Source organism: Odocoileus virginianus, chromosome 33 (genome assembly GCF_023699985.2).
Source record: "Odocoileus virginianus isolate 20LAN1187 ecotype Illinois chromosome 33, Ovbor_1.2, whole genome shotgun sequence".
NCBI classification, from domain to species: Eukaryota; Metazoa; Chordata; class Mammalia; order Artiodactyla; family Cervidae; genus Odocoileus; species Odocoileus virginianus.
In genome coordinates this window covers 37,361,294-37,382,150 of record NC_069706.1, presented here as the reverse complement: position 1 = coordinate 37,382,150, position 20,857 = coordinate 37,361,294, and the positions used below count along the sequence as shown (strand labels likewise).

The 20,857-nt window shown below is 59.1% G+C and overlaps 1 protein-coding gene and 2 long non-coding RNA genes across 8 annotated transcripts in view; 2 read left to right on the top strand and 1 right to left on the bottom strand.

The window, feature by feature from the left end:
* TNRC18 (trinucleotide repeat containing 18) overlaps positions 1 to 20,857 on the bottom strand; it is a 79,196-nt gene that overhangs the window by 27,140 nt on the left and 31,199 nt on the right. For 4 of the 6 annotated variants that reach the window (XM_070460469.1, XM_070460471.1, XM_070460474.1 and 1 more), the window contains 11 exons: positions 20,594 to 20,799; positions 19,916 to 20,062; positions 19,239 to 19,429; positions 17,517 to 17,946; positions 14,995 to 15,984; positions 8,766 to 8,941; positions 8,205 to 8,341; positions 7,854 to 7,982; positions 6,274 to 6,445; positions 4,418 to 4,778; positions 982 to 1,257 (listed from right to left, as the gene is read on the bottom strand). In XM_070460469.1, coding sequence (XP_070316570.1) covers positions 982 to 1,257; positions 4,418 to 4,778; positions 6,274 to 6,445; positions 7,854 to 7,982; positions 8,205 to 8,341; positions 8,766 to 8,941; positions 14,995 to 15,984; positions 17,517 to 17,946; positions 19,239 to 19,429; positions 19,916 to 20,062; positions 20,594 to 20,799 — 3,215 coding nt within the window. The remainder of the gene's footprint in view (positions 1 to 981; positions 1,258 to 4,417; positions 4,779 to 6,273; positions 6,446 to 7,853; positions 7,983 to 8,204; positions 8,342 to 8,765; positions 8,942 to 14,994; positions 15,985 to 17,516; positions 17,947 to 19,238; positions 19,430 to 19,915; positions 20,063 to 20,593; positions 20,800 to 20,857) is intronic. The other 2 variants (XM_070460470.1, XM_070460472.1) reach the window with 2 other exon arrangements.
* On the top strand, positions 4,775 to 6,921 carry LOC139032745 (uncharacterized). Its single transcript, XR_011485341.1, has 2 exons — positions 4,775 to 5,595; positions 5,728 to 6,921. It is a non-coding gene; the product is annotated as an uncharacterized lncRNA (long non-coding RNA).
* Positions 18,120 to 18,598, top strand: LOC110125623 (uncharacterized). The gene is made up of 2 exons (XR_002310134.2): positions 18,120 to 18,343; positions 18,513 to 18,598. It is a non-coding gene; the product is annotated as an uncharacterized lncRNA (long non-coding RNA).

The window sequence follows — 20,857 nt, the reverse complement described above, 5'->3', positions numbered from 1 at the left end:
GGGGGCAGACCAGCCTGGGACTCCTGGGACGACTCTGAGCTCTGCCCCTAACATGGCAATGAAGCCTTTGAATTTCGCAACAAAACTCGGGGGACGCAGAGTGGTCTTGACCCTGCACTGCCTACATGCCCTTCAAAGCAGAAACATGTGTTAGAAAATGAGTATTTACAAGTGTTTTTTAACCACTGTTGCATAAGAAGCTTTAAGAAAACAAAACACAAACAAGCAGCTTAACAAAAAAAAAAAAGATGAAGCTTGAGGTGAAAGCAGTTGACTTTAAACCTGGAAAATGAAAGGCATGCCAACAGCTACCAGGGATATTTGAATAATAGAGAGAGTGCAGACTGCGTTATTCCATCTACCCCTTCTGGGGTGGGGGTGGGGGTGGGGGTGGGGATGAGGGTGGGGTGGGGGCGGGGAGGGGGGAGGGGGGAACAAATGAGGGAAGCGGCAACCTAATGGTCCAGTCAGGACACAGCAAGAGAGACAAGGCACACGGGTTTAGTTAAAAATGAACTCGGTATGTTTAATAAAGCTTGGTATTACCAAAATCGCGGTACAAACATCAAGTCACACGCCCACACGACAGAATTCCATTTACAAAACGTCCCCTGGGAGGCCTCCGCGGCCACGCCAGGAGGATCCACCCAGGCCTGTGGTCCAGGGAGCAGGGAGGCGAGGGGAGGAGGGTGGGCGGGCAGAAGAGGGAGAAGGGGAGGAAGACTAAAAACAGTCCATATAAAAGCTCAAAAAGAGCCAGCCAATGGTATTATCACAATGATACAGGTACAAATAAAAACAAAAATTAAAGGACCCAGGCTGATACGGCAGGCTACGCTGCCAAGAACTGGACGGCCCCCCTGGCCGGGCCATCCTGGCGGCGCCCGGCCGCCCTCCCTGCGCTCGCGCCCCGCTCTCGCTCTCGCACTCACTCGCTCGATAGGAAACACGGAAGGTTATTTTGTGTTTGGAGCTAGTAACCTTGGTCAAACGAGTCCTCCGAGGAATCGCTGAAGGAGGAACGGGGCTCGACCTCTTGAAGCAGCAAACAAAACGGCTGCTTCCTGCCGGCAGCCGGCTTGGGCTTCAGAGTCCGGGCGCCCGCCAGGCCCCTCTTGGTCAGCTTGGGGCCGCCGGCCGGCTTGCTATTCTTCGCCACCATGCCGCACAGGAGGGAAGGTGTCAGTTTGGAGCTGGAGGGACCCTGGGCAGCCCACTCGTCCTTCAAGAATTCCTCCTCTTCCTCTGAATCCGTATCTGCAGTCAAAGTAGTTTTTAATAAAGATAAGTCACAGAGCCGGGGGAGGGAGGGGGCTGGGGTCTCTTCCATTAGCCTCGGTGCCTTTGAGGACACTCTGCCACGCGCCAGAACTGAGGTCTGAATGCCCACTGGCCGTGGAACCGGCAGAGCTGCACCACCTGGCGCGCTCCTCCCCATCCGGGCCTCGCCTCTCACCTGGGTGGCCTCTGAGCCGCAGGCCCCACACAACCCATCTTGCACGGTTTGGACCCAGACCCTGGCTGGGCCGCTGCTGCCAGCACCACCCACCACACGGCCACAGGGCGAAGAGTCTTTCCTGGCCCTGCAGGAGGCGGGAGCCCCACTCTCAGGAAAGTCTCTGCCCTGCGCAGGGCGCTCACTGCCGAGGCCAGTCCACCCCACGGGACTGCAGCCAGCCCACAGGCTCCTTGTGGGGAGGGAAGCAGCCTAGGAGTGGAAGGACTCAGGTAAAGCCCTTCTTTCCCGAAGCACCAGCTCCCAGTGGTATTCGGGGCAAGCATGTAAAGACTCACAACCCAGCTTCCTGCTCGGCAATGTCAGGAGAGCGGTGTCTGGCAAATGATACTGTGGTTCCCAGCTCTACCCCGTTCCTTCTCCTATAGGAGCTGGGTGACCAGCACGCTGGTTCCGCCTCCCACACGTCTCCAGCCTTGGAGCTGCATGAGGCTTTGGGGAAGGGGCAGTCAAGTGGGCACAGCTCTGGCCCCTTCCGATCCCCCCCGGGCAGACTCACACCACTTTGGTCTGTTCTACACACGAGACTGGTGAGCAAGACTCCACTGGACGGAAAGGCTCTGCAGCCAAAGGCTGTAATCCCTTCATCTCGGCAAATCCGCTCCAACCGGGAGCGTTAACACACACAGCTGCCCTCCCGAAGTCCAAGAAAAAGAATGAGTGAGAGAGAGAGTGTGTGTGTGCGCGCACGTGCGTGTGTGCTTGGGGGCAGGTGTCCTCTGGCTGCCTCCTCCAGCATCTATGCTTTCCACTCAACACCCAACTGCAGGGTGGTCTGGCAACTCTGGGTGTGACGAGGACACACCTCTGCCCGTCCCCCAGACACAGCTCTCCCTTCCGTGTGCTCTATCCTGTCCTTCTTGAAGCCACTTGCCGGGCAGGACAAGTCCGTGTGTGACAATGACAAACTTGGCTTCCCACCAGAATTCACCACGCAAGCCACCAGATCCCCACAACACATAGTGAAAACGCAGGAGGGCAACGTACTCTCTCCTGCCATTATAGCATCTCAAGGCTAGAAAACACCTTGACCTCTTCGTGACCCTGCATGCACACATTTACAGAGAAGACAAAAAGACTACTGTGAAAAACAGAAGAGACGCACTCTCTCCACAGCCAGCCACTCTCTCCCACACCATAGTCACCAGCTAACTGCAGACAAGCCTTTTGACCACCCTGTGGCAGCATTAACCCACTTCTCTCAACTGAACAGTGCAGTTTTAGACAAGAATGTAACAGAGATGAGCAATCTGAACACTGCTTTGCGTGCGTACACACATCTGCCGCAGTGGACATGGCAGCTTAGAGGCCCCCCGACCCCTGCAAAGACCTCAGCTTATCTGTGGACCTGTAAGCAGGGCGAGCAGAGGATCCTTCCACCACCAGCCAGGCCACATCCACTGAAAGATCAAAGGAAAAGCAATCCCTGCTCTCTCTGTGATATTCCAAAACAAGCAAAGGAAAGCCCTTCCCTTCTCCTGCAAAGCTACAAGCCTAGAACTGACGCAGAGCAGCCAGGGGCCTGGGCAGTGCCGCTCAGTTCACACCCAACTGAATCTGAGGTGTTTTGGCCCCCGATCCCACCCAGGGGACATAAGGCACAAAAGCAGATCCTCGCCCCCACACCCATCTGAGCACCAAGGCTAGAGACACAGGGCAACCAAAACCAGGAACGTTAAAATCCAAAGACACCAGCAGCAACTTCATCTCCTGCCAGGCGCCTTCTCCCAGCTGTTCACCCACACAGCAAGCTCAGGTAGAGCTCTGGACAGCGCTCGGGGGCAGTCCATGGCATCTTAAATCCACAGAGACTTTCTTTCCTTAAGAACACACACCATTTCTCGCCCCTAACAGTCATCACCCTCGCCCCCAGCCCCATGAACTAGGCAGAGGCGATCAAAGGCCCAGTCGCCCAAATGCACGCAGTCACCAACGAGAAAGCTTTCTACCTGAGTCACGGCTTGGGGTCCCCCTCAAAGAAGGCCGCGGACGGATGCCAGGAGGCAAGCAGCGCCCCCCGCCCCCACTGGCCTTGCTGTGGCGGCCAGCCCTTGGTACCCACCCATCCTAGGCATTACGCGTTCCACACGTAGGTACTTACTGAGCACCTATTACGTGCCAGGCGGCGGGTTCCGGGCCAGCGGACGGGCGTCGGGGGTGGGGGTGGGGACAAGGCCGTCCGGGCTCCGGAAACCCACGTTCCCCCAGTTCCCAGACAAGAAGCGCCAAAGGCCGCAAGCTCCGCATAAATTCGGTTCCTCAGTACCACCAGCTGTTACGTTTCTGGGGCCCGAAAGCAGCATGGGGCTGGCGGCTGCCGTCCGGGCAGCAAACAGGCTGCGCCCATCGTGACAGGCCATCCCGCATCGCCGAATCTGACAGGCTGGGCCTGCCTCAGCATCTATCCTCGGAAACAAACCAGGTAACCACGTGGAAGGCTGTCGCAAAAACAACGGGAAAGGCCACCCTGGTGTGCGCTCCATAGACGCTTTCCTCACGAACGCAGAGCTAGAGAACTGGCTGACGCCTGAGGGCGGGAGCGACCCGACCAGCTCTAAGGTTTTCACGAGCGACTGCTCTAGGCTGAGTAACCGCCAACTCTGTACCACAAGGCCTCCACACCGATGGCCTTAGCGCTGACCAATGGAAGGCAGGTACGGGAAGGCTGGCGGACTTCCGCTCCCACCTGCCCGCCAATCAAGAGCACCCACCAATCACAGATGGCCGCCCAAAGAACAGCGTGCATTCATCACAACCACTTCCGTTTCCGGCCTGGTACCGGCGCCAAAGCAGAAAAGAGACCGTCACCAGAGACCATCAAGCTTTCGAGGCCGAAAGAGGAGGAGGAAAGGAAAGAGAGCGAGGAAGAGCAGCCCTGAGGCGGCGCGGCCCACTACTTACTGTAGGAGTAACTGCTCACTTCCGAGGCGAAGGGGGAGTGGGTCGACTTGGGCTGACCTCTGGCCTTGAACCCCACCTCCATCTTCCTGGCTTTGGCGGCCCTTTTGTGTTTACCTTCTCGCGAGGCTTTAAGAGACAGGCTGAGGCCTTTGGCCAGCGCCTTCCTGTCCTTGCCCAGCAGGCTGTCGTAGGGCGTCAAGTACCTGCCGCAGCCCCCGCTTGCTTTTGATTTCCCCCCAGAACCGTCCGAGAACTTGAAGGGCGACTTCAGCTTGTCCTGCTTTGTGAGGGAGAGGGCTTTGTCCAACTTGCTTGCCAACTGCTCCTGGTCGCTAGCCATCTTCTTCTTCTTAATCTTTAGCTGGAAAGGGAAGTTGGGAAGTCATGGGTTAAGACATTTGACACCCACAGTGGGTCTCAGTGCATGAGCTCGGACGAACCCAGGCTCCTTCTCCCTGCCTCTGTGGCTTTCTGGCACGTTGCTGAATTCCTCTTAGCCTCAGTTCCTCTACTCTGTAAAATGGGGGTGATTACGCACAGGCAGCGCTGGGTTGTACTGAAGAGGAACTGAGAAAAGGCACGTGAAGCACTTATTAAAGAGCTGTTACTGTGGTTACAGTTATCATCGCCACCGGCTGGCTGTGGCGCTATGCTTCCTATCGGGGAGCGCCTTAAACAAACAGCACTGCCAGGGAGCCAAGGGGGAGAAGGTGGCTGGATTAAGGGAGGAGGGATGAACCCAAAGATGGAAAACCCAGATCATAGCACAGCTGATCTGCTTATCTCAGCTGCCTAAAGCAGGTGATGAAGACGGCCTCACAGCCTAAACCAGGCCATCCAGCTAAATGGGCTGAAGCTGCCAAGAAAATGCCTCGAGTGTGCCTTGGACGCCTGAAGCAGAAAGAATGATTAGAGATTTCACAGATAAATTCCTGCTTGTGCGTCTCCCGTCAGCTGGAGTCATTTGCTGTTGAAACATGCAGCTTCAATGGCCCTCGTTTGAACATTTCATCGCTATTTTCTCTCTAATCAGGTAACATTTCATAAGGAGAGAAAAAGTTGGGATAGTGTCAATTAGACAACAAGAGTGCCCTTCACGGTTCAAGAGTACAAAGGATGCTGACGTACAAACTACAAACTGGCTCTCTTCTGCTCCCCACGGACCCACTCTCCCCTATGTAAGTCCTTCTCTCTGACAGCTGAGTCAGCTGTAACAGCCCCCTCCCACAGGGTTTTTCTCGGAGGGACGACAGGGTATGTTAGTATTCAGCGGTGAGGGCCTTCAAGTGGGTGATTTCACTGCTCTGCAGAAACAAGAAAATTCAAGGCATTGGCGCTTGGCCCTTTACCTCAGGAGAGTTCCCAGAGGAAATTACAATGGCATCAAGCCCTTGTTTCTTCAAACTCCAGAATGGTGAAGCTGCTCATTAAATAATTACACCAGGAAACAACTGAGTAATTGCACTCTTGGGTTAAGAGCTTGCAGCCTCTCCTCTGCGCTTCAGCAGAGGGTCACGGAGCACCCTCTGCGCCACCTGGGGCCGTGTTACTTCGCCAGCTCCCTGACCTGCCCTGGGCCTTACTGTCCCGCTCTGCATAATGACCAAGACTGCAGGAGTGGTTCTAGCAGTAAGGCAGCCACCCTCAACAGAAAGCGTTCGCACCTGGGTTACTATTCCATTTTATCCATAGTGATTCCACAGTTAAGTGTAGCTCAAAAAACAAAAAACAAGTGTAGCCCAAAAGTGTTTGTGCAACAGGGCCAGGAGACCCGCAAAGCAAGTGTGTGAGCCCCAGCGGCCCTCCAGACCTTCCGCCTCGAGCCGCCAGTACTCCTGAGAGACGGGGCGACCAACCTGACTCATGAAGTCTGAAGAGGTTTCGTGCTCCTCCCAAGGCTGGTTCCTCCCCCTGGCTTTCCCCGCTCCGCCGAGGGCGTCGTGGTCGTCCTCAGGCCCCTTGTGTCTCTTCCTCATCCCCGCTCCCAGCTCGTAGTCATCTGAGGTCAGCAGGGGCTTGCTGCTCAGCCTGAAACCCAGATGTGGAACTGGTCAGCGCCCCAGCCAGGCGGCATTCACGGGCCGGGGTCCGCCCTCATGGCCCTGAAGGGTGGGCTCTGGATGCTGAAGCACAGACTGATGAGTCAAGCACTGTGGTGCCAGGACTCTGGGACACTTGTGAAGGAGGCAGAATGAGCGTTTAATGGGGAAAAAAAGAACTCGAAAGCAGCGTCTCTGCTGGCCCCTCTCTCTCGTGCTCCTTCACATACACACACACAAGTATCTTGTCACGGTCAGAGACCTCTGTACCCAAGCATGCCAAGAACATGGATCAGAAACGCCATGGACATCTACCAGGATGGGGCAGGGATTACAATCAAGAGCTGCTCTGAAGGAGGAGCCACTCACTGTTCTGTACCCGAGCAGCACTAGCAGTCAGGCCATGGTCCCGGTCGCCTGCTTCGCGCTAAATCCTCACAAGTGATAAGAGAGCAGTAACTTTTACCTGGTGTTTACTATGTGTCTCATTCCATGTCTGTGCTTTGTATTTTAACCACAAAACAACACTTGGTTCCACATACTGCTCTTTATAGAGGAAGGCGCTCACCTAGAAGAGCTAACACCTGGCCCAAGGTCACAAGGCGCAGCAGACCTGGGACTTGGCAGGAGGCGCACCCACCTCCGGGGTCCGCACTCCTACGAGGCGGCTCCCCGCGCGGGCAGTCCCAGCCTCTGCTGGCTCCTCCAGGAGCAGCTTTCCCCACCCGCCTGTGGCTGGTAACAGGGTACTGCTCTCTGCACCCTCTGGTCAGTCAGGGACGTCCAAGCTTCAGTGCAAGACGGGGGCTCTTGGGACGGTCTTCCCCTGAGAAGACCCACAGCCTCTCCTGTGGCTGTGAAGGTGCCCTGTGGCCCCCTGCTTCCTCACCCAAGCCCTGCTGGCCCAGGCTGAAGCGCGCTCCGGAGGCCCGGCGGGACCACAGCATCGCTCCTCTATCCACACCTAACCCAGAGGGAGCGCTCTCGCTCCGGCCACTTGTGGCTCCAAGGAGCTTCTCCCCAGCGTGCGCAGAGGCGGAGGTCCCGGTCACAGGGAGTATCCCGGGCACAACGCACCAGGAGACCGGGAGTGACGCCGTCCAGCTCAGAGGGAAGCGGGCCCTAGCCGCGGAAGACGCCGGTGCGGCAGGAAGACGGGCCTGATGCTGGGGTGATGCTCGACTTGCTGGCTGGGGTGGGTGTGCCTGTCCGCTCCACGCTTGCCCTCCTGGCCGGCCCGGGGCAGCGCGCCGTGCTGCCCATGAGCCGCCGATCCCGGCGGGTCAGAGCCTGAGGGACGCGAGGGTCCCCGGCGCCGACACAGGCCCCGCGCGGGCCCGCACGCCTCCCCTCCGAGCTCTGTGCCAGTCCCCGACCCACCGAGGGGCCAGCCTTACTTTCCGCTATGGATGCGGCTCTTCCCTCTCTTGCGGGGGGGCGACAGGGCGGTCAGGGCGTGGGTCCGTTTCCGCGGCCTGCCAGGGCCTCTGCGTGCCAAGCTTCTATGGGGTTCCTCGCGCCTGTCCCTTAAAGAGAATCACACGCTGGGCTGTGAACCCGGGGGTGGGGGGCGCGGAGAAGGGGCGCACAGAGCGCACACGTCACTCGGGGCCACGCACACCTGGCGGCCTGCACGGCGGACCTCCTGAGCGCGGCGCCTACAGAGCCCGGGCCGCGGGTGGCAGGGCGCACTCACTCGGCATCGCGGCGCCTACAGAGCCGGGCCGCGGGCGGCGGGGCGCACTCACTCGGAATCGCGGCGCCTCTGCAGCTTCACCAGCTCACGCTGCTTCTCCTTGTACTGGCGCTGCACCTCCGCCAGCCGCATCCGGAAGTCCAGCTCCATGGCGTCCATGCTCTCCAGGGAGGACTTCATGGCGTACATCTGCGGGGAACAGCGGGTGAGCGCGGGGTCCCGCAGCGGGGACGCCACCCTCCCCCTCACCAAGACTCCCTGTGTGCACACCAGGGTCCGGAAAGCCAACCCTGTGGGGCTGAGTTCAGGCCAAGGTGGCCCGCAAGCATCTCTCGGGCAGGGCTGGCATCTGTCACACGCACATCTGCTCTCCCCAAGCCCCCAAGCCGTTGCCCACGGGACACACCCTTGACACGTGATTAGGTGATACACTGAGGCTGGGGAAGAGGAGACAACTCGCCGGGGACCACCCAGCAAGGTGGTGGTGGAAGCTGGGCATGCAACAGGTTCCCCCGAGCATGCAGCCTGCCAAGGCCCAGGCCAGGCGGCCTCTCTGGGGTCACCCCGTCCTCCCCCCACCCCGCTTCCCCGAGCCAAGCCCGGGACGCCTCACCTGCTCGTCCTTCTTCTGCATCCAGCTGTACTTCTTGTTGGGGTTCAGCTCGCGTGGAAGCCGCAGGTTCTTGAGCGGATCCACAAAGGGGCCGTCCAGCACTTCCTTCAGCACGTGGCTGCTGGCTGCCAGGAGGCTCTCCAGCGACGGCCGCACCGGCAGGCCCCGCTCCGTGCCTGTGGGAGGAGGCAGGTGAGCCTGTGCTCTGGGGGCCGGGCTCACGGGTGCCACGGCCGACCCGCCTCAGACCCCCACCTGGGAAGGGGACACGGGCCAGAGTCCTGTCCATCACAGCGCGTCTGTGCACAGACGGGCAGGAGGTCACCAGAGAACGGCGGAGCCGCGCTCTAACAAGGCGACTCTCTCTGCTTATCTGTCCTGAAAATCTTCCACAAGGACTATGCATGGTTTTCACGATCAGAAAAAAGAGAACCCCATGATAAGTTCTGCAAATTGCGAAAGTCACATGTGCACATGATAAAAACCACAAACCGAGCAGAGAAGAGTCATGAAACACACGCCTTCTCCTCCCGCCGCCAGGCCCCTCCCGGGAGAATGCCTCGGCCGACACTGCGCGGCAGGTGGTTCCAGAAACGTTTACACACATTCAAACATGGGTAACACCCAGGCATCCTTCACAAGCAGAAATCAGCACCAATCAATACACACCACATCACACTGCTTGTTGCTACTCAACATGTTTCTGCATTAACACAAAAATACACACGCATTCATGCTGTAGCTTGAACCTGAAAAGAAAGCGCCATTTCTGTAAGTCAGAACCACTAGAGTATCAGGAACTTATACAACGAAACCGAGTGACAGCAGCCTGGTTTTTCTCTTGGATCGATGAGCTTTAATTTACCTAAACGATCCCCCCGCTGATGGCATTCAGGCGGCTCCAGATTTTTTTTTTTTTGGTAGTGAACAGACAGGAATTTTCCGGAGACAGTGCCTGTCTGTGCAATTAACATGACATCAAAGTATGTGTGTTCATCTCTGATGAATATTCCAGCTGCCCTTCAGAGACTCTGCAGCAACTCAGGATCTCAACAGTGGTCCTGAGAACCTACTTCTCCACAGTCTTTCTACCAAAATAACATGAGTTTTCATTTTCCAACTGATGTTTCCTTTGTGATCTAACATATGATCAATTTTTGAGAACGGTCCATGTGTACTTGAGGGGAAAAATATGTTCTCTTTTTAAAAAGAAAGTTTTTTAAAGTATTTATTAATTTAGCTGCACTGGGTCTTAGTTGTGGCATGCAGAACCTTCGACCTTCCTTGTGGCATGCAGGACATTTAGCTGTGGCACGCCAACTCCTAGTCGGGGCATGTGGGATCTACTTCCCTGTGCAGGAATCGAACGCGGTCCCCCTGCGTTGGGAGTGTGGAGTCTGAGCCACTGGACCACCTGGGAAGTCCTGGAAAAGTACGTTCTTCACAACCAACATGCAGAACTCCCTAACGTTGACATTAACAAGCGTGTCACCCAGATCAGGGCTTCTGAACCCTGGCGCCATTCACACGGCCGTGGGCTCGTATCTCTGCTGCAGGGCGTCTCTGGGGCATCGTCCTGGGACACTGAGAGGCGTCCTCGCCTTCACCGCTAGGTGTCAGCAGCGCTCCCCTCCAGTCCCAACCACATGTCACCAGTGGCATGAGTTGAGAGTCCCTGTTTTGCTCTTCTGTCTTTACAGACACCACAGCAGTGAGCCCCACCAGCCTCAAGCAGCTGGCACTAGACTGAAGCATGTGGCCCACCCCCCAGGTGCCACACCCCACCCTAATCCCTTCCAGGTCCTCGAGCTGTCAGCTTCTCAGTCACTGGGTCAGGCGGGGGAGAGCTGCTCCATCAGAGGGGACCACACAGCAACTCCATCACCTGCTTCACCCCCCAACGCACCAGCCTCGCTGGGGTCCCCAGGACACAGGGCAGCCTGGTGGCCCGAGGCCAGAGACTGTGTGCCCCCAAGGCCACGTGGAAAGCCCTAACACCATCACACCTCAGGAGGCAGAGCCTTTAAAGAGGGCGTCAGGGTGGGCTGTCTGATCCAGTGAGACTGCATCCTCATAAAAGGGGACATTTGGCGACACAGACACACATGGAAGAATTCCACAGGCCTGCTGAGGAGAGATGCCTCAGGAGGAGCCAACCCAACCCTGCTGAGCCCTGGATCTAGAACGCCCAGCCTCTCGAGTCATGAGACCACACTCTTGCTACTCGAGACTCAGCCCCCTGCCCGCCCCGCCACGCTTGTATGCTTATTACAGTAGCCAGAGCTGATATCCCAGCCCTGCGGCTGTACCAACACGGAGGTGACCTGGGAGCGGGCCCGACACGCACTGGAACTTCCATGGGACCAGGCCTCCCTCACAGAGACTATGGTGCTGGAGGGCAGGAAGGACGGCCGCTCGCCTTGGGACACCGGGCTTGCTGTCCACCGGCAGGAGTGGGGAAGCGGGAGGGCCAGCGGCGCCAGGAAGTGGCCAGGCCGTGGGGAAAGCTCCAGAGCCCTGGGCCTGCCGTATGACCGGGACCATTCACGGCCCAGGCCTGCAGGCACCCTGCAGGGCACCGATGCTCAGGGTCCGTCCGTGACTATCGGAGGCAAAGGGCCCCCAGGCCCTCCCCTGTCCGTGTGGTGCCCACACCCCTGCACACCGGCGTCTCCAAGCACCCACTCCAGCCCAACGCCGCCCCCGCCCCGGGATCACAGAGACCATGCTCAGGCCGCCAGACCCGCACTGCAGAGCGCCACCAGGAGCATCCGCATCCATGCCAACCGCTGGGCTCCCCCAAAAGCGTGCCTCCGATTGCTTCCCCACCTCAGAAACCTTTCTTCTCTTCCAGCAACTCAGGTCAAAAACCTCAGCCTCGTCCTTACACACCCAACTGCAGTCCCTTCACAAAGCCTGCTGGCTCCGATGTCCACCCAGAACCACCTGCCCACACCTGTGCGCCCCTCACCACCCTGGGCCCGGATGCAGATGGGAGCCTCTACTGGGTCTCCCCACCTCGGCCCTCGCCCCAGCATCGGCCCCCCACACAGCCCCCAAAGAGACTGCAGTTAGGTCTGATCCTATCAGTGCAACTGAAATCCACCTTCCAGTGGCCCCTCATTTCACTCCAAGTGAATAAAAGGTGACCCCCACCCTCCCCAGTGATCCCACCTCCTAGCAATCACTCTCCCCTCCAGCCCCTGGCCTCCTCACCTTTGTTCTACCCTGGGGCAAACAGTCGCCCCAGGGCCTTTGCACTTGCTCTTCCTTGAGCCTGGCATGGTTTTCCCCATAAGAATCTCCCTCCCCCACCTATTGAGAGGGGCTTCCCTGGCTATCTGCTATGGGAGACCACCTTCCCACCCCTGCCCTGACCCCCTCCCACTGTTTGGGCCTCCCGCTTGTGTCACCCGAACAGTGCTGAGGGCTGCACGCGGATGGCCTGGTTCACTGCTGGTACCAAACACTGCTGGGCATACAGGAGGAGCTGAATGAGCGCATGAATCAGGCAGCCGTGTGAAGACAGGCAACAGCAGGCAGAGGCCCCCAAACTTGGTGACCCATCCCCAGCCCTCTCCTTCCCAGAGGCCCCTTGGCCTGTGTGGTCCCCACTGAAAACCCACCAGTTGGCAGGATATCAAGAGGGGTTTGTCTTCTGGGGGAAAAAAAATTTGTACTCAACTATTTCAATGAAAGAAAAGAAACAATGAACTTGAACAACAGGACTCCCCTGGTGGTCCAGCGGTTAAGAAGGCACCTGACAATGCAGGGGACACAGGTTCGGTTCCCGGTCCAGGGTGATTCCACAAGCCACAGAGCCGCTAAGCCCACGTGCCACAACTGCTGAAGCCTGTTCGCCCAGAGCTCGTGCTCGACATCCAGAGAGGACACCGCAGCAAGAAGCCCAAGCACTGCAACCCAAGAAAGAAAAAACCCACAAAGCAACAGACACCTGCAGGGAAGTAGGTGTCACTCGTCCAAGCTTCCAGCAAAGGGGCATTGGACCCTGATGATGAAAAAGATCTGGTTCTGACCCAGCAATTCCACCCCTGGGAACAAACCCCCTTGGAAAGCAGAGGTGCGGACAAAGATTTTTCTCCAAGAGGAATCATCACATTACTTACAACAGCAAAAGGAAGGAAGGAAAATTACAGAAAAGAAGGCAAATTAAAATGCCTGACAATTGAGGGCTGAGTCAACTGAAGGCTGGGGCCTCCACCAGGCAGAAAACGGCGTAGTTCCAAAAAATGTTTTAAGAATGCACAAGTGTTGAAAATGTTTAATAAAGAATATACTTAGGGGAAAAGAAGGCTGAGCGCCAAAGAACTGATGCTTTCAAACTGGGGTGCTGGAGAAGACTTGAGAGTGCTTAAGAGTCCCTTGGACTGCAAGGAGGTCAAACCAGTCCATCCTAAAGGAGATCAACTCTGAATATTCACTGGAAGGACTAATGCTGAAGCTGAAGGTCCAATACTTCGGCCACCTGATGCGAAGAGCTGACTCATTGGAAAAGACTCTGATGCTGGGAAAGATTGAAGGCAGGAGGAGAAGGGGACGACAGAATGAGATGGTTGGATGGCATCACCAACACAATGGACATGAGTCTGAGCAAACTGCAGGAGACAGGGACGGACAGGGAAGCCTGGCGTGCTGCAGTCCATGGTGTCACAAAGGCTCGGACAAAGAATCTGACACAGTGCAGCGACTGAACAACAACAAAGTGGAAAAGGCAGGTAACAAAAGTTGCTTACAAAATGATCTTAATTTTAGAAACGTGTGCAAGTGTAGAAAAAGTTCTAGAGGACATACAGCTGAACACCCTGCACTGCTCACTGCTCTTATGACCTCCCCCCAGCTGTGCGCCACCCCCGCCCCCGCGAGTGTTCTGGCTGGAGTGCAGGCTGGCAAGGCTGCGCCTGACCCTTTGGCGCTTTACATACTTTGTGGAGCACTTCGATTTCTATGTTGAATGTCAGTGGGTCTGTGCCAGCCCAGAATTCACTGAAGGCACTCCATTCCTTCTGAGGATGACCACCTCCCTACACACACACCTACATCCTAGAAGTGACTGCTCCCCCATCCAGGGCTGGGCAGGACCAGCCCAGTCTACCCCATCTCCTGGGATACAGGCTTTGCTTCTGCAAAAAGCATGAACCACAGTCAGCCAACTAATGAGTGAATCACAGCATCTTCGCCAGAGCTACCAGGAGAGAGGTGGCCTCTTCTGTGTGTCTGCTGGCTGCAGTCCCTGGGCCCGTGGGCTTGGGAGGAAGTATTAGTGACCCCCATGAGGAAAGTGGACCCACCCTGCATGAAGCCAGTGGAAAGCAGTGAAGCTATGAGAGGGAGGGACAAGGAAGAGGCAAAAAAGAACTCCTGATGACTTGGCTTGAGCACCTGGATCCAGCCGTACCTGAAACATTCCTTCATTACTGACACATTGTGATTCCACAAGCCAAAAAAATTTCCCCCGACTTTTTCTAAGCCAGTGAGTCTTGTCGCTCACACTGCAACGCATCCCGCTAATTCACCACGGACAGAACAAGGAGGAGTTTCACCACGAAGAAACCCATAAGCTGGCTGCATGACAAAGTAACTACATAACACCACTGCCCTGTACGTTTGAAAATGGTAAAGGCGGGGCTTCCCTGGTGGCTCAGTGGTAAAGAATCTGCCTGCCAATGCAGGAGACATGGGTTCCATTCCTGATCCAGAAGATCCCACAATGCCCCGTACAACTACAGAGCCTGGAGCCGCAACTACTGAAGCCCAAGCGCCCTAGGACCTGTGCTCTGCAACGAGAAGTCACTGCAATGAGGAGGCCATGCTCCGCAACTAGAGAGCAGACCCCGCTTGCTGTGACTAGAGAAAAACTCATGCAGTGAAAACCTAGCACAGCCCCCCCACCAAAAAAAAAAAAGTTAGAGTGGTAAAGTTTACAATAAGTGTATTTTACCACAATTTTAAAAAATTAATTCACAAAGGGAAAAAAGTGAATAGAAATAAACCATATTCTAGAGATTCTGAAACTTTAAAAATCCCACTTAAAAAAAACTTTTTTTTAATAGGAAGGGAAAAAGCAGGAGTTTCTCGGTGGCCTAGTGGTTAGGATTGTGTGCTCTGGTCGGGGAACTCCTAACCCTAACCCAATGAGCCTGGTGGCGCAGCCAAAAATCAATGACAAAAAATAGGCCAAGGGGGGGAAAGCAACCCCCAGAAGCCTCACCTGCCGCCTCCTGGCTCCTCTTCTCCAGCTCCAGCTCGGCGATCTCGCTCAGCAAGGTGATGCCGTGCAGGAAGCTCTGCTCCAGAACGAGGCTCTGCGCAGCCTCCAGTGTCTCCCGGGCCGGAGCTCCGGTGCCCGGGGAGGGCAGGGGCCGGGCCTGGGGCAGCTCTGCGGCCGCCGCCAGGGCGTTCATGCCGGCCAGCGGGTCCTCCAGGCTGGGCAAGAACTCCTCAGAACCCGCCTCCTCTAGGAAGCAGGCGCCGCCAGGCACAGGGCCAGCCTCGGGGGCCTCCAGGCTTGGGCACTCGCCCTCCCCAACGGGCATGTCACAGTCCGGCAGTTCCAGGCTGGGTTGGGGCTCAACTGGGGCCGCCTGGGCCAGGTCCTCCTCGCCGGGCACCGCCTCTGCCAAGGGTACGGCCACAGGCACGTCCACGGGCACCTCCACCGGCTCCTCCTTGGCCTCCACCAGCGGCTCTGGCGTCAGTCGCGGCCCGAGGTCCGGGGCGGCCGCACAGGACTCTGTCCGGCTGGGCGAATCGACCCGTGCCTCGGCCCCCTCGGCAAAGTCCGGGCACCCGGGGGGCTCCTCGGGCCCCTGGCCGCTGGCACTCAGCGCCTGGGCCTCCAGCAGGCCGCCCGCCGGGCTCGGGGCCGCCAGGGCATCCTCGGGGGGCAACGTCAGCGGGGACCCCAGAGAGGCCAGCTGGGCAGGTTCTTCGTCCATGTCCTCCACCTCTGCCTTCACCTCACGGTCCACCAGCGGCTCTTCGTCCGGGATCTCGCGCAGCGGCTCTGGGACCTTGGACGGGGACAGGCGCAGGGGCTTGTCCTCAGGGGAGAGCGCCAGGCGCTCGGGCCCATCGGCTGGGAGCGGCACGTCGGGGGCCAGGCCGTCGGCATCGGCAGCCGCCGTGGGCTGCAGCAGGAACGGGTACGGCCTCCCATAGTGCGGCGGCAGGGCTTGAAACGGGTACCGGGCTGGGATATCTGCAGAGGACACGCAGGTCAGTGGGAGCCCCCTCCAGCCCCGTGTCGCCGTCAACACCCACCCACCCGCCTCCCTCTCTCTCCGGCCAGCCTGCAGGGCTGAAGGCCCTTCCCAATGGCACCTGATGAACCCCAGGACCTCTGCACATCTGGGTCCCAGAGAGAAAAAATCGGCCACCCTGCAGTCCCCAAGGGTCTTCGGGTCTCAAAGGCAGAACCCATCCACGGCTCTATCTCTGGTGCCCGCAAACTGGGCATCCGGCACAAAGCTGGACCAGAAGGATCTGGAAATAAGACCCTACACAGGGGGCTTCCCTGGCGACTCAGTGGTAAAGAAACTACCTGCCAATGCAGGAGACATGGGTTCGATTCCTGGTCCGGGAAGATCCCACATGACACAGAGCAACTAAGTCCATGGACCGCAACTACCGACCCCGCACTCCAGGGCAGGGGAGCCGGAACAACCGAAGCCCACACACCCTAGGGTCCAGGCTCCACAACAAGAGAAGCCACCGCAACGAGAAGCACATGCACGGCAACAGAGGAGCCCCTGCTCCCCGCAACTAGGGCAAAGCCCCGCGCAGCACAGCCAAAATAAATAAAGTTATTAAAAAGAAAAAAGACCCGAAATGGTCCCCACCCAGCCCAGCGGACTCTGTCCTCCGTCCCGCAAGAACCCACCAGCCCCACCTCTTTTTCAGCAGAGCTGGGGACATTCAAGTTGTTAAAAAACTGACAGTAACACTGTGCTGCCACCCACCTTGTTACCTCTGACCTCCCCCCACCACAAAGTGTAATCTCCCGGAGAGCAGGGTGGTGTGCAGCTGACTCTCTGCAGCATCAGGCCCCGTCAGGAGGGCGGGCGGGCATGCAAGCAGTAAGAGCTGAACAGGAACCAAAGAGGGGAGACAGATGCACGGAGCACCCCCAACCCGCACTGCAGCCTGGCCTGTGCTCCACACTTGACTCAACTGTCAGCAAGATATCGGCTCTCCCCAGAGAGCGGCGCGTGCGGCCCAAGACCACACAGCATCCCAGCAGCCGAAGTCTGAATTCTGGAATTCAAGCTCATGTCCTCTCACGGGCCGAGGCCACCCACTGCGTGTCCCCATGGACACGGGACACGGAAGAGGGTGCATGCGTGCATGCATGCCACAGGTAGGCGGGGGCACGACCCGGAAGGTACTGTCATCATCAGTGTGACAACGCAGCACCTGTGAGCCAGGCATCATGGCGCCGAATACCTTACGGGCGTTGCCTGTTCAATGCTCAGAACAAGGCCTCCTGAACTCAGGACATACTTCTAACATTACACCCATTTCCCCTGACCTACAACCGAGGGAAGACTCGAGAGACAATGGCTGACAGCTCGTTCCAGAGCTTGACAGCAGGCCACGGACTGGTTTGGCCAAAACACCAGGAGGAACTTCCTGGCTGAGCCAACATGGCAGGCGCTCAACGGGGAAAGGAGGAATGGCCGGCTGAACCGATGAGTGAGTGACGCGCGGGACACCCGTTTCCCCAGCTCCCACCTGAGAACAAGGCCTGGAAGGGGCTGGGGGCTTCCTTCTCCAGCTCTAAGTCCTTCTTCTCCACGACGTTCTCGGGCGCCTCCTCCTTGCGGGCGATCCCCGGGGTGGGCGGCGGGGAGGCGGGCGGCGGGCTGCTGGGCTGGGAGCTGGGCGTGGCAGGGTACGCGTAGGCCGGCGGCTTGGACACACCCTCCAGCTTCTGAATGACCTTGGCCTTCAGGGCAGCCACGGGGGACGCGCGGGGAGAAGGCGGCGGGCTCATGGCCTTGCCGTAGGCGCCCGTGGGGCCGGTGCTCAGGCCAGGGGGCTTCCGCGGCAGCAGCCCCGGGCCCGCGGCGGCCAGGCCGGCCTTGCCCGCAGCCTCCAGGCTGCGCTTGCTCACCTTCTCCTCCATCTCCACCCGCTGCTCCTGGGCCTTCAGCCGCTCCTGCTGTGGAGAGGGCCGACAGGCAGGGTCAGCGCAGCAGGACCCATCACCCAGCACCGGCCCCAGGCTCCCCCGGCCCACGGAGAACTCCAGGCGGGGTTGGGGGCTGCAGGACCCTGCCGGAGACGGACATTCCGTCCCGGCTCGCATAACAAGCACAGCATTCCTTGTAGAATTCCAGCAGATGGGGCTGGGGAACCTCCGGTCTAGACCCTGATCCCCGCCCCAGGACCCCCAGAGACAGAGCGCAGGGGGCCAGGCAGAGGCGGGAGGCTCCTGAAGACACAGGACTGTCCCACCCCAGCTCCCCCACGGGACAAGGACAGCTGCCTGCACGGAGGGTTCACCACCTGAGGACCCTCCCCTGCTTTATGACAGCGTGCTCTCAAACACCACCACGGTGAGCCTTCCTGGGCCCAGAGGAAGCGGCTCAAGAGCAGCCTGGGCCTGGCGGGCTGTCTGCACACAAATACGCCGTGCAGAGGGCTCCAGGCCCCCACCCTCACCACTGTGAAATCTCAATAAAGAATTCGATGACACAGAAATTAACAGCCACTCCATTTCCACAGGAGGAAACCTGGAGCCCAGAGAGGTGGATTCACTCGCCCAAAGGCATTCAGCCAGGCGTGGCAGAACTAAAGGTTCAAAACCAGGGCCCCATGCGCTGTGTGTCATCTCTGTTGAGTCCTTCAGAGCGGCTGCTGCAGGAAAAAGGAGGGACGTGGCTGGGCAGAGGACAGGTGTGCTGGAACACCTTCAAGAAGGCAGGAGAGCTGTGGGCTTTAGGGAGTCACTACACAGGGGGACACCAAGTGCCACCCACCTCATGGGACCAGGCAACGTGGGTGGAGGCCAGCCCTGGCCCAAGAGGGGAGCCCAGGCCATCAAGCCCCCAGCTGGGCCAGGCTGGGCTCAGGAAACAGCGGGAGCCCACTGGGATCCCTTCAGCTCCCAGGCAGACACCTCCCGTCCACAGGTCTGCCTCTCCTGCCTCGGTTTCCCTGTGGCTCCCTGCACCCCCCACGCCCCCACCGGGCTCTGTCCGCCTCTCGGGCTTGCTCCCCGTCCCCTCTGCCCAGAGGGCTCCTCCACAACTGACTTCTTCAGGTCTCTGGGCGGACGTCACCACCTCCAGGGGGCCCTCCGTGACCACCAGCCGCTCACTTCTCCCTCCCAGTCCAGAACTGGATTTTCTACCAGCTGCCCCCCTGCCTTGCCATCAGTGGGAGCGGGCTCCCAGAAGGGTCTCCAGGCCCCCACGGCCCTCCTGCGACCATGCCCCCACCCCAACTCACCACCAGCTGGGCGCTCCTCTGCAGCTCCAGGGCCTGGGCTGCCTGCTGCTGCAGGTAGAGGAATTCCTGCTGCCGCAGGAAGTGCTGCTGCGAGAAGAGCTGCAGCTGCTGGGCGTGGTGCAGGGAGGTGCGGCCCGGCGGGTACAGGGCGGGCCAGAGCGGCGGCACCGCGGCGCGCTCCATCAGCTCCGCTGCGGGCGAGAGGACCCTGAGGCTGCGCCCAGCGCCCGGCGCCTGCCACCCCACTCGCAGACGGGGAAGCCGAGGCCCAGAGAGGGACCACACGCTCACACTGCGGCAGAACGGGCTCAGCTGGGCCTCCGGGGGCCTCCTGGGGGCCTGGAAGCCGGTCCCCCTCCTCCTGAGCCACACCCCAGGCCCCGGGGCCCATGCGGGGGTCCCAGAGGCCACACAGCGGGAGTGGCCGACGTGGTGGCGACTCCACACCTCCCCCCGCGACACCCACTGTTCTGCAAACTGGACTGCTGAGGGCTGGGGCACCGCGCAGCCCCGCCGTGGTTCTCCACACGGGCTTTCTGGGTAGGAACTCATCAGAACAGGGACCCCTGCAGCTCCGTGACACCCCCTCCCCACCACAGGAGGCCCATGGCGTTTGGGAGAGCCTCACTGTATCAGGCCATCACAGCCCCTGCCCCCAACCACGGACCACCACTTACCAAAGTGAGGCAGGTGGTCGCTGGGAATGACCACCAGCTGGCCCGACTGGGGGTCCCTGACGAACTGGTAGGCTGAAGGCAGGGAGCCCCCCAGGCCAGGTGGAAAGGCAGGCGCCATGCCCTGGTGCAGAGAAGGGGGGCCCAAGCCTAGGAGAGACCCAGGCCCAAGTCAGTGCCGGGGGCCACTCCCCACGCCCCCTCCCTTCCTGGGCCTCCATGGAGGAAGCCAAGGGTAAGGGCTGGCTGGCTGTGAACCCTCCCCCGTCGCCCCTTCTGACCATTGTCCACCAACAGGCTTGGCAGAGGAACCCCACGAGGCTGGCGCCGCTAATGATGACCCTGCCTGGGCTTCCCTGGTGGCTCAGCTGGTAAAGAATCTGCCTGCAATGCAGGAGACCTGGGTTCGATCCCTGGGTCAGGAAGATCCCCCGGAGAAGAGAAAGGCCAGCCACTCCAGTATTTTTGCCTGGGAAATCCCATGGACAGAGGAGCCTGGTGGGCTACAGTCTACAGGGTTGCAAAGAGTTGGACACGCTAGGTAACTAACCCTTTTTCGCTTCGGACAAGCAAGAGAGGTGAACTACAGGGACGAGAGGAGGGGTCCCGCCCCGCACCAGCGCCCAGCACCTTGCTCTGATGGAAACACTCAGGCCTCCGCTATCCCCACCCCCGACTCACCATAGGGGTGTCCAGCAAGCCACATGGACGTGCTACCAGAGCGGGGCAGCCAAGGGTGAGTGGCCAGGTGGGCCGCAGGGTCAGCAGACCAGCGACCAGAGCCCGCCAGCGCCGGGCCCCCAGTCACCATGAGGTTGGGGTTCAGGCCGTTAGCAGCACAGCTGGTGGGGTGCAGGCGGGCCAGGTCGGCCAGCTCCTTGCTTTCTCTGGAAGGGGAGCGGAGGCGGCAGTGAGTCTGGGACGGCCCCGGGGCGAGGGGGAGAG